The sequence below is a fragment of the Muntiacus reevesi genome, chromosome 2, assembly GCF_963930625.1.
Source record: "Muntiacus reevesi chromosome 2, mMunRee1.1, whole genome shotgun sequence".
Lineage (NCBI taxonomy): Eukaryota > Metazoa > Chordata > Mammalia > Artiodactyla > Cervidae > Muntiacus > Muntiacus reevesi.
The window spans coordinates 89,496,814-89,512,880 of record NC_089250.1 but is presented as its reverse complement, the minus strand read 5'-3'; the positions used below and the strand labels follow the sequence as shown (position 1 = coordinate 89,512,880).

At 37.0% G+C, this 16,067-nt stretch overlaps 1 protein-coding gene across 1 annotated transcript in view; it reads left to right on the top strand.

The window, feature by feature from the left end:
- The first annotated feature begins 545 nt into the window (after positions 1-545).
- TSNAX (translin associated factor X) overlaps positions 546-16,067 on the top strand; it is a 37,273-nt gene continuing 21,751 nt past the window's right edge. The window contains exons 1-4 of the mRNA XM_065922310.1: positions 546-701; positions 1,140-1,244; positions 4,045-4,159; positions 10,399-10,529. Of these exons, the coding sequence (XP_065778382.1) occupies positions 686-701; positions 1,140-1,244; positions 4,045-4,159; positions 10,399-10,529 (367 nt within the window). The 5' untranslated portion in view covers positions 546-685. The remainder of the gene's footprint in view (positions 702-1,139; positions 1,245-4,044; positions 4,160-10,398; positions 10,530-16,067) is intronic.

Genomic DNA, 16,067 nt, shown 5'->3' with positions numbered 1-16,067 from the left:
ACGTCTTGCACTGATTGATATGCATATTTTCATCGCTTTAGCTGCTGGCGTCACTGCCAGGAACGGAAAAGACTCCTATCTCGGTAAGGTTCAGCCTCGATCACAAGAAAACCGTCGCAGAGGAGACGCGGGGATGCTCCCTTTCTCACCCGCAGGTTCCCCGGCGCCGCAGAGCCGCCTCTAGCGGCGAACTACAATCCCCACTATGCACCGCGCGGGGGCCAGGGGCCCATGCGGGGGCGCACGCGAGGGTGTTCCAAAGGCGCCTTGAGAAAAAGAAAAAAAAAAAAAATCATACATCTTTCGTCGCTTTCCAGCCTTCACACTGCTCTCACTCTCAGAGGGATGCAGTCGTCTTTTTTTCTGAACAGCTAATACGGAAAAGTGTGTAAAGTCGCTTCTGTCTTCAGGCGCAGCAGAGGGCAGCTGCGACAACAGCGCCCGGGCGCGAGGTCCTCGGGCCAAGCGCAGGGCAGAGGCAGCGGAGGCGGGGCGGGGACGCGGCCGGAAGTGTGCGCGGGCGAAGAGGGAAGCCTGAGTGGTTGCTGGCGCGCGCTTCCGGCTAGTGCGTTGACGTCGGCCGGCTGTACCGGGCGCTGCTGAGGGCTTTCGGCCGCCGCCGCGCGTTACCCTGCTCGCCCCGAGGCGCTTAGTCTTCTCTCTTCTCGCCGTAGGCCGTGAAGACATGAGCAGCAAAGAAGGTGGCATCCTCAATAGCTTTGGGCGTGATTTATTTATTTAATCCAGACTTTTGGTCGCATTTTCCACTTCCCACCGTTGAAAGATGCTTTCTCCCCTCGCAGACTCGGGGGGCGGCGGCCCTGGTGATTTCCCCGGCCACATTGGTCCTACTTACCTCTTTTCCTTAATCCTCGAGCCATTTTTATCTTAGTTCGGTAATTGCCCCGTGTTGTTCCAGATCAGGGAACCCATTGTGGGAGGTTTGGATGAGCTTAACGTTTGGGAGGTGGTCGGGGAAGGTAGGGCTGCATTTCTGTTCGTTTGCTGAGAAAGTCTCTGCGATGACGGCCCAGGGGAGGTCTGGTTTTAAGGAAGAAAGGGGTTTACCTCTAATAGGTGTTGTCAAGTCCTGGCGATGGGAGAGCCCTGTCCAACCTTTTTTTCCTTCTCTATGTAAGGATCAGGAGGGTTCAGGAAAAGGAAGCATGACAATTTCCCACATAACCAGAGAAGAGAAGGGAAGGATGTTAATTCATCTTCACCTGTGATGTTGGCCTTCAAATGTAAGTTCTCTATCATGTAAACGGGTGAAGGGAAGAGAACTAAAGAGGTTGTAAAAAGGATCACGTATCTATGTTATGCTTCAGTCTCTTGAGACTTTTCCTGGAGGTTTTGCAGTGGTGCTCGGTCTGCTATGAAAATTGAGATTACAGAAGTCTTGACTTTTTTTTCCCTTTTAAGTTTCACAGGTAAACATTAATTAACATCAGACCTGCCACATGACTGAAAATTCCTGTACGCCTGATACACAAACATACATCTCAGCAGTATACATACGGATATTTGGTTATTTAATTTTTAACGTGTATTGGTTTTGTTTTCTCCACTAGGCTTTTGGAGACTTTTTGTTTTTTTAAAGATTTTTTTGATGTGGAACATTTTTAAAGTTTTTATTGGATTTGTTATAATAACTACTTCTATTTTATGTTTTGATTTTTTGGCCGTGAGGCATGTGGGACTCCCGACCAGGCATCAACCTCACACCCTCTTCATTGGGTGGTGAAGTCTCAACTACTGAATCAGGAGGGAAATGCTGTATTTTTGTTTTCACTATACCTCTTTGCAGAGAGTGGGCGCTCAACTGCATGTAAATTATACGTGAATATTTATTCCCCAATTCTCTTTTCTCAGTGTATTAACTTGGGAAAATTGTTCCTCATTGCAAAACAAAATATAAAACAAAATTCATGTAACTCTTGTCTTCTGTCCAGCATGCTATTTTTTTTGGACACACTGTGGCAGGCAAGATCTTAGTTCCCCTACCTGGGATTGAATCCATGCTCCTTTGCAGTAAAATCGCAGAGAGCTAACCACTGGACCAGCGGAGAATTCCCCCAGCATCCTTTTCTTTATAGTTTCTGTAGTTCAGGAATCCAAGGGAGGCTGAGTTAGCTGTTGGTTCAGATAACTTGGAGTCATCTGAAGACTTGAGTTGAAGGATCCACAACTGTCAGTCACTTAGGTCTTCTGCTAGCAGTCAGCTCTGTGTTCCTCCATGTGGACCCCTCCATGGTACTACTTGAGTGTCCTTGTGTTACAGCATTTGTCTTCCTCAGATAGAGGAAGGGAGGAGAAGACCACAGTTCTCTTATATCCTAATCTTGGATATCATACATGTCACTTTTGCTATAGCTTATTAGTTTGAAATGAATTAAAACTCAACCTCATGTTTGAGAGAACGGGAATTAGGTGCCGCTTTTTGAAAGGAGGAGTATTAAGTAAATTGTGGACATATTTGAAGATTGTCACAGCACATAACAGTGATCTTCAATGGTGTAAGACAACTACTTGTGATTGAGGAAAGAGCGTATTGATAGAGCTACATACACAGTGGAGAAACTACGCTGGGTCAGGTGTTCCCTATCGTTATGGGCTCACACACTCCATTGCTTGTTTCCAAGCATATTTTGCTGTCTTTGTTTCTACCTGCCTTTGTCTTCATAGTTCTTTAGGCTTGGAATAGCTTCTAGCTTGGTGCCCCCATTGCCCAGCTGAAGTACTATAGTTTTTTTTTTAAGACCCATTCCAAGTAGCTTCTTCCTACTTCTCTGATTTTTTTTTTCTGATTTTCCTCCCAAGCAAATTTGGTGACAGACATTGCATTCATTGAACATCCACCCATTTAGTCAGGACGTATTTATTGAACATCTGTGTTCTAGCAAGTTCTTCCCAGGTGGTGCTAGTGGTAAAGAATCTGCCAGCCTATGCAGGAGATGCAAGAGACATAGGTTTGATCCCTGGGTCGGGAAGAGTCTCTGGAGTAGGAAATGGCAACCCACTCAGGAGTTCTTTCCTGTAAAATCCCATGGACAGAATATCCTGTGGGTCTGCAGTCCATGGGGTCTCAAAGAGTCAGGACTGAGTGATTGAACATTACTAATACTGTGTTTTAGCATCTGTTGATAGTGAACAAGAAAAACATAATTCCTGCTTGACTGAACCTTTTCTGTATATTTATTATAGCATGATCACATTCAATTCTTTGTTTCCATCTCTGTCTCATACTGGACTGAGCCTGAGGATAGAAACTGCCTTATTTAACTTTTTATTCATAGTATCTAATTCACAGTGGTCATTAATATAGTCAAAATGTGAATGTATTTGATTGTCTTCAAATATTAGGCAAAATCCTAGCCTAATTATTATCTCAGTAATAAAAGACGGGATGTATTTAGGCCTTTATCAGCTGCTAATTTGGTTAATAGTTTATTCAAGTTCTGAATAAACTTTTGTGTTCCCGTTCAAAGCATGTCTGTGGAGTGCCAGGCAACTTGTTAGTTCTTTGGAATGATAATTTTTCTAAAATAAAGTGGTTATTAAGTAAGTGCTTTATGGGTGTTTCAACAGCTAGGGCTTGAGAATTCAGAAAGTTGATGTTATTAAGGTTTATAAGCATAATTTGAAAATCCTGGTTTATTTTTTCTGGATATTTATATTGTACATGGTAAGGTAATTAAAATAACTTTACATAATTTAGTGAAGTAGTTGAAAGTAGTTTTTGTAAGTAGTTATATGTGATAATTTTGTGATAACAATCTCTTTATTAGAACAGATAATTTGTTACAATATATACCTCTCATTATGAGGCTCTGAGTGGTGAAATCCAGTTAAGGCATACCTGTATTTAAAGAAAGAATATCTTGGTTAGCAGCAGAGTTTTTGATTTCCAGGTACTTTAAATAAGTTGATAAGTTCTTCTATAAGTAATAAGTAAATAAGTTTTCCTATATACTGACAGTATTGTTTCATTATACTTTCAAATGTAGAACAAGCATGCTTATGGTCATAATAATGTGTTTTTAGCATTTCAACAGGAACTTGATGCAAGACATGACAAATATGAGAGACTTGTGAAACTTAGTCGAGATATAACTGTTGAAAGCAAAAGGACGATTTTTCTTCTCCATAGAATTACAAGGTAAGTAAATATCTTTAAATTTGTTACAGTTGGATACAGGCTGATAGGTATTTTATATTTATTAGTAAGTCAGTGGACAGTAACTAGCTGACTTTTTGAACACCAGGATCAAGAGGATGTTAGTAGCAGGTAGATTTTAAGAATAAACATTTTTTAAAAAATAGGAAATTTTTCTTATTTTCAGGATAGCTAAGGATTTGTGTCTTGTTAAGATCATTCACAGAGATAAACTATTGTTTGTGAACATATTTAAACTTTAATGGTTTATTAGAGCCTGTTAACATTAAAGTTTTTCTTGGATATGTGCAAAAACGTTAATATTAGGTAAACGTTGCCTTCTGCTTATCTTCCCATTCATTTTTCAGTTCATTGGACATTGGGCTTTCTGCTTCACTGAATTGAAATTGCCTTTATTCACTCATATTGATAAATCTAGTATATACTCTTCTACTGTTTTCTTATTTACATTTTTGCAGCGTGTGATAGTGTTGACTGTTGAATTCTTTGGGGTTTAATTCTTCCACCTTCAGCTCTGTGACATTCTTAATCTATGATTTGACTGTTTTTCTAGGTGAAAGTATTAGTAGCTCAGTCATGTTTGGCTCTTGTGACCCCATGGACTGTAACCCACCAGGCTCCCCAGGCAAGAATACTGGAGTGGGTTGCTGTGTCCTCTTTCAAGGGATCTTCCCGACTCAGGGGTTGAATCCCGGTCTCCTGCATTGCAGGCAGATAAGCTTAATTCTTTGCAAGTTTCCCCACCTTCAGCTCTGTGACATTCTTTCTGTAAGACTTTGCTGTTTTTCTAGGGAGTTCTGTATATTTGATAGATTTCTTTGTTGCAGATAAAAGAAGCAAACTTAAACTAGCCTAGATTAAGAGGAGGGAAGTGGAATATTTTATGAATGTAGCTGGGTATCTCCAGTTTCTCATCTTTGTTTCGTATTTCATTTGACTAGCTTTCTTTGCTTTTCTGTTCTTCATTGAGGTAGAAATCATCCACCCTGTAGCTCACAAAGAGAGATTCTTGTTACATTGCCAATCCCAAATGCCTCCAGAAGGCTAGCGAGGATTGGCTCCCCACTGTGTGTCTGACAAAGCATTTAAGCAAGTCCAAGTGTAATTTATGAGCTTTTTATTATTAAAGTAGTATTGAAGTATTCTATTCACGCACAACTTTTAAGGTAACTCTGAAATACTTCAATTTTCATTCCATTAAGTGGAAACAAATTTGCCATATGTAGATTAGTGGAATGTGGCACTATTAACCTTTTCTTCTTTATACTTGATTCTAAAATTAGTTTTTTGCTTGTTTTTTGAACCAGTTTTCAGGTAGCTTATACACACTTGAGCTTGTATTATGAAAAAAAGCAACACTGATCTGGTGAATTATGAACACTTTTTTCAGTAGAAATTTCAGTTCTAAAACAATTTGTCAACGCATATATATGGAATTTAGAAAGATGGTACCGATAACCCTATATGCAAAACAGAAAAAGAGACCCAGATGTACAGAACAGACTTTTGGACTCTGGGAGAAGTCGAGGGTGGGATATTTAGAGAGAACAGCATCGAAACATGTATATTATCAAGGGTGAAACAGATCACCAGCCCAGGATGGATGCATGAGACAAGTGCTCGGGCCTGGGGCACTGGGAAGACCCAGAGGGATCGGGTGGAGAGGGAGGTGGGAGGGGGGATCGGGATGGGGAATATATGTAAATCCATGGTTGATTCATGTCAATGTTGGCAAAAATCACTACAATATTGTAAAGTAATTAGCCTCCAACTGATAAAAATAAATGGAAAAAAAAAATAAAGTAAAACAATTGTCAGTATTCAGCAGTTTAAAGAAATAGTAGAACTGTTTAACAGGAGAATTTCATATTTTGGAGAAAACCATGTTGTGTAACGTCATCTTGTGGTTGTCTACCGAAAAATAATAAATATTCATTATAGTAAACTTAGAGAATAATAATCTTTAGAAATAATAAAAATGACAGAGAAGTTAAGGTACTGAGTGAAGGAACTCAGTGAATGAAATAAACTGACATTTTATGAAAATGAAACAGAATGAAATAAACAGCCATTATCAGTAAGCAGATTTCATATGTTATATTTTTTTATCCTAATTGTTTCCATATTGTCCATAACATTATTTGATTAGTAAACTAATAGTAAACTTTAGAAAAAATTATAAACTAGAGGAGGTAAAACCCTTCATGAAGGAAATCAGAGTACATAAAGATAACTACTCTTAATGAGCACTTTTCATATTTTAACTATACTTTCATTTTCTTTAATAGATAAAGGTTAAACTAAATAGATAAAGGTAGATATCTCTTTACCAGTGAGCTTTGGTAGTTTGATCTTTCAAGGAATTTTTCTGTTTTGTTTCATAATGTTCTTTTATTTCTATAGAACCTGTTGTAATATTCTCTCTCTCATTTCTGAAGTTGGTAATTTGGCTAGAGGTTTATCAATTTTATTGATCTTAAAGGGCTACTGTTGATTTCATTGATATTCTGTATGGTTTTCTGACATATTGATTTCTGCTATTTCCTTCTTTCTGCTTACTTTGGATGCATTTGTTCCTTTTCTGAAGAATTTCTTAAGGTGGAAGCTGGGATCAGAGAGAAAACAGATCATTTCTTCTTTTCTAATACAGTGCTATCCGTTTCCCTTTTACATCTCTATGTACACTTTAGCCACTTTCCACAAATTTACATTGTTTTTCATTTTCTTTCAGTTCAAAATACTTCCTAATTTTCATTTTCATCTTTGATTTCATTTTGGGTTGTTTAGATGTTATTTTGTTTCCAAATACTTGGGAATTTTCCAAGCATGTTTTTTTATGATTTGAATTCTTTTAAATTTACTGAAACTTGGTTTTGACCTAGAATATGGTCTCTCTGGACCTTGTACACTTGAAAAGTATATGTATTCTGCTGCCGTTGGGGGTAGTGTCCTATCGTGTCATCTGAGTCAAGTTGGTTGATAAAATTGTTCAATCATCTATGTCATTTCTGATTTTTATTAACATATACTTGTTCCATCAATTATTGAGAGATATTGAAATCTCTTGACTATAATTGTGAATTTGTCTATTTCTTTTTGCAGTTTTATCAGTTTTTGTTTGATGTATTTAAGTTCTTTCATTTGATGTATTAACATTTAGGATTGTTGTGTTCACTTGATGAATTGACCCATTATTATTATGATTGTATCCCTGGAAATATTCTTTGTCTTGAAATCTGCTTTGTTATTATGTTAATAACTACTCTCATTTTCTTTTGATTAGTGTTAACAGGGTATATCTTTATTCATCCTTTTATTTTAAATGTATTTATGTCTGGACTTCCCTGGTGACTTAGATGTAAAGAATCTGCCTGCAATGCTGGAGACTGGGTTCAATCCCAAGGTCAGGAAGATCCCTTGGAGAAGGGAATGGCTACCCACTCCAGTATTCTTGCCTGGAGAATTCCATGGACAGAAGAGCCTTGTGGCTACAGTCCATGGGGTCACAGAGTTAGGCATGACTGAGTGGCTAACACTTTAACACCATATATATTTTAAAAGGCTTTCTTATCTTTCTTGCTTTTTAATCCATTTATCAATTTTATCTAATCTCTGCCTTTTACAGAGGTGTTTAGACCATTTACATTTAATGTGATTATTGATATGGTTGGAATTCAATCTGTGATCCATTTTCCTTTTTTTTGCCTCATTTTGGATTGAGTATTTTTTATAATTCCATTTTTTATCTTATTTGTTGGTTTATTAACTGTAGTTTTTTGTTTTTGTAGTGGTGGTTTTATGGTTTGTAATATATGACTTGTCACAGCCTGCTGTCCTCACTTTATACAGTAGCGTGTTAACTGAAACGTGTACATTTCAGAATCATGTCTTTCCTTTGCATGCTTCTGTGGTAATAGTTACTTTGTAAATTGAGGTCACAGTGTTGATATGCACAGATTTCAGTTAACATGAGACTGTGCAGAGTAAGGACAGCTTGCATATCACTTTGCCTATAATATATGAACCCTATAATTCTATTCTTTCTTTTCCATTTCACTTTTACAAGCTTGGCCTTTGTACTACTTCTGAAATACATGCTACTTCTATCTTATTTATAGTCCCTGTGGGTGTATACTCAGTCATGTCTGACTCTTTGTGGCCCTATGGACTGTAACCCTCCAGACTCCTCTATGCATGGAATTTTCCAGGCAAGAATACTGGAGCGGGTTGCCATTTCCCACTCAAGGGGATTTTCCCAACCCAGGGATGGAACCTGCACTCCTGCGTTGGCAGGCAGATTCATTACTACAGTGCCACCTGGTTTAGCCCATAATCCCCATAATATACCAGAAGTGGTAAATATATGGAAAAAGATAACTTTTTAATTAGAAAACTGTATTGTTTAAGTAAAAATAATAATTATTTGGGGGATTATTGTTTTTACTTAAAAATTTTAAAATAATATTGTTTAAATAAAAGTAATACTCCCCATAATGCATTATTATTTTTAAACAGTATGATTTTTTAAATTAAAAAGTTATATTTTTCCATATATTTACCATTTCTGGTGTCCCTTATTCCTTTATTAATAGAACCATGTTTTCATCTGGCATCATTTTTCTTTTGCCTAAAGAACTTCCTTTAATATATTTTGTACTATCAGTGTGCCAGTGATGAATCAACTATTTCTGGTCTTGTATGGGCTTTTGAGATTATTTTGTGTGTTCACTTAGAGTGGGCCTTTCTTCAGCCTCACAAGTTTACACTAATCAAAATTCAGCTGAAGACATGAGTAGTCCCCTTCTGTAGATCTGTGAAACTCCCTGCATGTAGTTTTTGCCTTTGTTTTTTTGCCTTGCAAGTTTTAGCCATCTTGACCACTGTGAATGCCCATCTTCCCCGCCTCTACTGCGGGAGACTTCCAGGTCCACCTAAGTTTCTCATGCCTGCACTGTCCCTTGGAAACTCTGCAGCAGTCAGATGGGACAGTCGTAGGGCACACGTCCTTTTTTTCACTCATCTCTCATGCTGTCCTATGCTGCCTGTTTCACAGTGTCTGAAAACCTTTTTATTGATCTGTTGTTTGTGTGTTTATTTCTCTTCAGTTGTTTATGGTGGGCTGATAGAGCCATGTTATTCCATCTGACGGAAAGTAGACCTCTCTAGATGTCTTGTTGTTGAGGATAACTGCTTTCCAACGTTGTGTTGGTTTGTGCTGTACGAGAGCGTGAGTCAGCTGTCAGTTGACACGTGTCCCCTCGCTTTGGAGCCTCACTCCCACCCGGCCCCATCCCGCCGTCTGGGTCATCAGGAGCACGAGCTGAGCTGCCTGTGCTGTGCAGCAGCTTGCCGTTAGCTACCTCTTTCACACGCGGAAGGAAATCAGTCCTGAGTGTTCACTGGGAGGACTGGTGCTGAAGCTCCAAGACTTTGGCCACTTGATGCCAAGAACTGACTCATTAGAAGAGACTCTGATACTGGGAATGATTGAAGGCAGGAGGAGAATGGGACAACAGGGGATAAGATGGTTAGCATCACCAGCTCAATGGGCATGAGTTTCAACAAGCTCCGGGAGTTGGTGATGGACAGGAAAGCCTGGGATGCTGTATTCTGTGTGGGCCCAAAAAGTTGGACATGACTGCGCAACTGAACTGAACTGAGTGTATATATGTTAATGCTACTCTTTCAATTTGTCCCACCCTCTCCTTCCCCTGCAATGTCCACAATCTGTTCTCTGCATCTGCATTTCTATTTCTGCCCCTCAGGTTCATCAGTACAACTTTTCTAGACTCCATATATATGCATTAATGTACAATATTTATTTTTCTCTTTTTGACTTACTTCACTTTGTATGACAGACTCTAGGTCCGTCCACATCACTGTAAACAACCTAATTTCATTCCTTCTTATGGCTAAGTAATATTCCACTGTATATATGTACCGCAACTTCTTTATCCATTCATCCAGATGCCATAATTTCTCTTGTAGTTATGGTTATGTTATAAATACAGCTTCTTATACTTCTTTACACTGAATATTATGTTAAAGCATTTTCCATGCTTTTCACCTATTTTTAATAAACTATAGTTGTACTTTTGAGTTAGAAGTTTCAAGATAACATAGCATATATATTTAGCTATACATTAGTTGGTATGTATTTTATTTGTTTTTCACTATCAGTATCACTGATATTTTAAAAGTTTCCAATATCTTGATTGTAGTGCACCTGATATGGAAGAAATATTGACTGAATCAGAAGTTAAATTGGATGGTGTCAGACAAAAGATTTTGCAGGTAGCCCAAGAGCTCTCAGTAGAAGACATGCATCAATTCCACAGAGCCATTACTACAGGTGAGTCTAGGTTTACTTTAGTGGTAATGTTTAAAAGATAATAGTATGTTAAATGATTTATGTATGCATTGCATGAATTATAATTAACAGTAAATATTATTGGTTTTAAAAAATTGGGACTTCTGAGTAGTAATATAATTTTAAAATGCTTACTTGGCTTTATTTTCCTGTGTAGTGATAGTCATTGATAGATTTTGATAAAGTAATTGAGGAGACACCCTTAATAGAGAAACTTTATTCTTGAGTGAGTAGAGTGTATTCAGACAGTGTGTATCTCATTCCCCACCATGAGTATATTTCACTTGTGGCTCTAAGTTTCAGTCATTGTAGGTTTATAAAAAGAGAATGTATCACCTAGCCAAATGGACCAAAACATCTCATAGTGTGACTCCATACTGGGAATTCTAGAATAATACTGGCTTTTATATATTCATTTAAAAAGTTTCATGGAGTATTGGATCTTGGTGATTATCACCATTTATAAATCAGTTTCACAAACGTTTAAAGTACTTGATCTGATCCTCTTCATCCTTTTCTTGTTGTGAGTTCACTAATAGGAGAGAGAACTGTATAACTCAGGCATCCCCTAAAATTTGCAGAAAGACAAAGTCAAAGTTTGAGTCATATTTATAGAAGTAAATGGAAGTTGCTTTCTATCGAAGAGCTGATTCCACTGAGCTGAGGTCAGTTCAGTAGTAAGAAATGAGTTCATTTGGTATCTGTTCAATATATGTTCAGTTTTAGTCTCAATATTTATCATTTCAGGACTTGTTTTTCAGAAATGTCAACCTGTGGTTGTTGAAATGTCTTAATATTAGTAGAGAAAGTGCCTGCATACATCAGTTAAAGTTGAAGATAGGTTATTATAAGCTAAAGTGATATGAAGAGTCATTATGGTGTCTTCTGAAAGGAGATACATTTCCTTCCTCATAATTATTATTTACTATCAGGGATTTACTTGATTTTTAAATTAATAGCACACATAATTAAAAAAGCTTTATGAATTCCGTTTATGTTGTCAGGCGGCACAACCTTGCATATGACAAATTTGGGAGGATTGGGAAGGAAGATCAGAGGTAATGGTAGGAAGAAGGGTGAAGTGAAATTTAAACAAGCCTCTAGAAGAGAACATATGAGAATGTCTTTATGACCTTGTAGTAGGAAAGATTTTTTAAATGACAGGAGAAAGTATTAACTACTAAAGGAAAATTGGATTGATTTAATTTTGTTAAAATTAAGAATTTCTCTTTATCAAAAGACATCATTAAGGAAGCAAAAAGGCAAATTGAAGTCTGAGAGATGACGTTTAAGTACATACTTTGGATAGAGAACTCATATAGAATATGTGGAGAGTTCCTACAAATCAATAAGAAGTCAATTTTAAAAATGGACAAAAATAGTTGAATAGGGGCCCCAGAATGTGACTATTCAGATGACTATGAATATTCACAAAAAAGTGCTCAGCATCATTATTCACTAGAGTAGTGTAAAGTGAAACCAAATGAGGTACCATTCACTCACCAGCATAACTAAATTGTAAATACTGACCATACCATTTAAAAAAAACTTTGGTGGCATCTAGCAAAACACCTGTGTCTACCATATGATTACTTCTGGATATGTACCTGAGAAAAGTGAGGATTATATCACCAAAAAACATGTGCAGGAGATCTCAGAACAGCTATAATCATAATATCCTAAAAGTCAAAGATGACCCTGATCAACAGGTCAATGGGTACATTGTGATGTAGTTGTCCAATGTAGTACTGTATAGCATTAGAAAAAGATAAAGGTGTGCAGCATCAAATATGAATTTCTCGTTCTGTTGGACAAAATAAGCAGACACAAAAGAGTATCTAACTGTAAAATTCCATTTACGTGAAGTTCAAAAAGAGGCATAATTAATCTAGAGATGTTGATTTGCTTCATTTGGTCCAGTAGGTTATGTTGTAGGTCCTTCATTGATCAGTGAGTAAAGTATAAGGAATGGCTTTAAATAAGAGCAAGGACCATGTGGATAATGGCACACAGAATGTTACTTAAGAAGTCATGCTTGGCTTTTAGAACAAAACAGGAATGGGGAAAAAAGGCAACGGGGATAGTTCATTGAATCAGTAGAGTGTTTCTTAAATCAGAAAAGAAACACTAACCCTGGGAAAAAGTTTAGTTAGGGCATTAGTAAGATGGGAGGAATCTTTCTTCAGTTATTCCCACTTCAGTATCACTGAGGATTATGAATTGTTAAATCATAATCATAAGATTATGAATTTTATGGGGATTAATGCTTATAAGCACTGTATTTCATTTAGGGCTTCCCTTAGTGGCTCAGATGGTAAAGCATCCATCTGCCCACAATGTGGAAGACCTGGGTTCAGTCCCTGGTTGAGAAGATCCCCTGGAGGAGGGCATGGCAGCCTACTCCAGTACTCTTTCCTGGAGAATCCCGTGGATAGAGGAGCCTGGGGGGCTACATTCCATGGGGTTGCAAAGAGTCGGACACAAATGAGTGACTAAGTACATTTTCCATTTAAGACTTTTGTTTATGATTTGTACATTTTGAGATTACCTACCCGTGAATTAAATATTTAAGGATTCTCTGTATCTCACTTTTCTATAGGAAGTCTTTAAAATAAATGAGGTTCTTTAAATTAATGCAATAAAGATTTGTTTCCTTAAAGTTAAGGAATAAAACAGTCAAGAGAAGTGTCTGGGACTTAAAAATTTGCTCACAGATATTTTACTTGATAAAATAAGTTTATTTATAATTAGAGTAGCAGTAACAATGTGATGCTTATGAATAGCTTGCTGCTTGTAATTGTTAAATGCTTGTTTTGGTGTTACTCCAAATAGTTGTTCTTTTGACTTGAAGATAAAACAATTCTGGCATTGAACTAAAGGAGTTCCGTGCTTTTCCTCATTAAGAATAGTGCTAATGGCACGCAGAGCATTTCCCTAAGGGATACTTGTGTTAGCTCAAACATTTAGTATCCTACTAATAATTGAACAACAACAAAAAGTTAGGTCTGTTTTCTACACATTTCTTATCAGAGTACATTACAGATTGTCCCAAGGGATTGTTAAACAAATGGCAAATAATTAGTTACTTGAAATAAATCACTTAAAACTTTTTGGTGCCCTATCATTTTTTGTTTTTTTTTCTTCCTCTTTTTGAAAAATTAACAGTTGGGGGAAATTCCCTCCATCTCAAAGGAAAAAAGTACTTTTTTGGGTTTAATTTATATCATTGTGATAATATTAAAAATTGTCATTTAATTTTGAGACATCCTAGTGCAGAAAACTTAAGTTCAGACACTAACTAATATTTTAATTTTCTTATCCGAAAATGTGAATGATGGGTTGGTTGAGTGAGAGTTTTGGGCCAGGTACAGATATTTTTTAAAACTGTTGCTCTTTATATATTAAATACTTACATTTATGTGACCTTTGCAGTATCCCTGAGTCATAAATATTTTTACCACTTCTTAAGTGGGCAAATTGAGACTTACGGGAATTAAGCAACTTGTTCAAGGTCATAAGCTAGTAAGTGGTACCATTGCTTGCTTATTGTGTGGATTTAATTTACCTGTTGAACTTTAGAGCCTTACCCCAACTAAAGGCTTTATATTGCTTAAATTTCTCTTTGTCCAAATATGAAGGTTTTTCTTAAATAATCCAGAACACATTATTGTGTTGCTCTTCCCCCCCCCCCATAGCACTTAACAACTTTGACATACTCTCTAATCTCCTTATTTATTATGTTTCTTTATTGTTTCTCTTCCTCTACTAGAATGTGGACTCTGTAAGTCTCTACAAAAAGTTTTTTGTTATTGTTAACTGGGGTATCCCAGACACTTAATAGCTGTTTGATAAATGTTGACAGAATGAAGAGCAAAAGTATTTTAAAAGGGCTTTTTTGTTCTTGTTGTTCAGCCAAATCTTTTATCTAATGATTTGCTTTTGCAGATTTTTGTTTGACTGTTTTTTGTTGCTTCCAAAAGGAAACATGTTTCCAGGGGCTGTTGCTTAGATATAACACAAAAATAGGATCAATATTAATCTTTAGAGACATTCTAAAGCTCATATCAGTACAGAAAAATTTGATGTCATTTCAGTATATTAGCACAATTGAGACGGCTTAGTGAAAAAGTGAACATGAAGATCTGCAAACCTTTGGAATAAATAATGGAAGAATTTAGTGAAGGGGAAAAGATACAGCTAAACATTGAATTTTTCTTTTTGTGAGATTTTGTGTGCAGAGATGTTAATTCAAGTGCTTTACCTGAACTAACGGGAATGAAGCTTCACAGGAAACAAATGATTAAACTTATGATATTTTGGTGGCGTAACAAAATAGGAACCATTTCTTTCTCATTTGAGGTCCAGTCTTTGCGATGGTGGTTTGCGTGTGCTCTGCCTGCTTAGTCATTAATAGACCCAGGTCTTTGGGGCTCTGATATTACCAGTGTGGTTCCAGGATGAGCCAGGACACCAACACACAGCTGGCAGACTGTGGATGGGATGAGTACAGAGTCATGCCTGAGGGTTTTATGGACGCTCTTGAGATAGCATCCATCACTACTGCCCACGTTTTATTGGCCAGTTACATGTCCACACCTAACTTCAAGGAAGAATGGGAAAGATGCTCTCTGTGCCAAAGACAATGAAATATGTTTGATGGATAGTTAATTTTTCTCTGCCCAGTTCAATAATTTGATGTCCATTTGGCTTACTGGGAAATCCAGGCATATGCCTGTTGATAGATTTATGTTTTTTTCTGCATGTATTTTAATTTTGTTTGGAAGCATTCATTTGCCTAATGCAAAAATAATTTTAAAACTGAAGGAGACGTTGGAGGACATCCTGTGCCACCACCTTAATTTGTAAACGAGCTTAGAGATGGTATTGGAATTGGAATCTGACTTGTTTATCTACCCTGATAAACTTGTTATACCAACTCATTTCGCTAGTTAGTAGCTGGTACTTTACACTGTAATTGCTTTCTGCAAAGCCAGTGGCTTTTATTTGATGATCTTAGATCCTGTACCTGATTAAAGACTCTCACTTCCTTTTGTTTTACATAGATAAAATATTTTAATAAAATATTAATAAATTTTATTAAATTTATTTAATAAAATATTTTAATTGCATAGATTAAAATATATAGTTTAAATTTGCATGTAAATGTGAGATGATTCAGGGTACATTTCTTGTGACTGCTTTGATTGCAATTACTTGTTTATATCATACTGCAAACTTTTGTGGTGAATCCTGTGACCATGAGAAAATCTCTCATAGGTATTTTCTGGGTCACAGAGATTGTGACCATTCTTTTAAGGTAAATGTTGGATACACACTACTTAGTGTATAGGGAGGTCCAAGTGTAGGCAGGTCTTTTCACCCAGTTTCTCTTTTCATCTGTGAACATTCTTACTGCTTTTCTGAAATCCTATTTCATCAAGTTACTCTTGACATCTGTCAGTTGGTAAGGCTTGGGGTGGGAATGCTAAGTAGGAAGCATGGCTGAGACAACTTCCTACT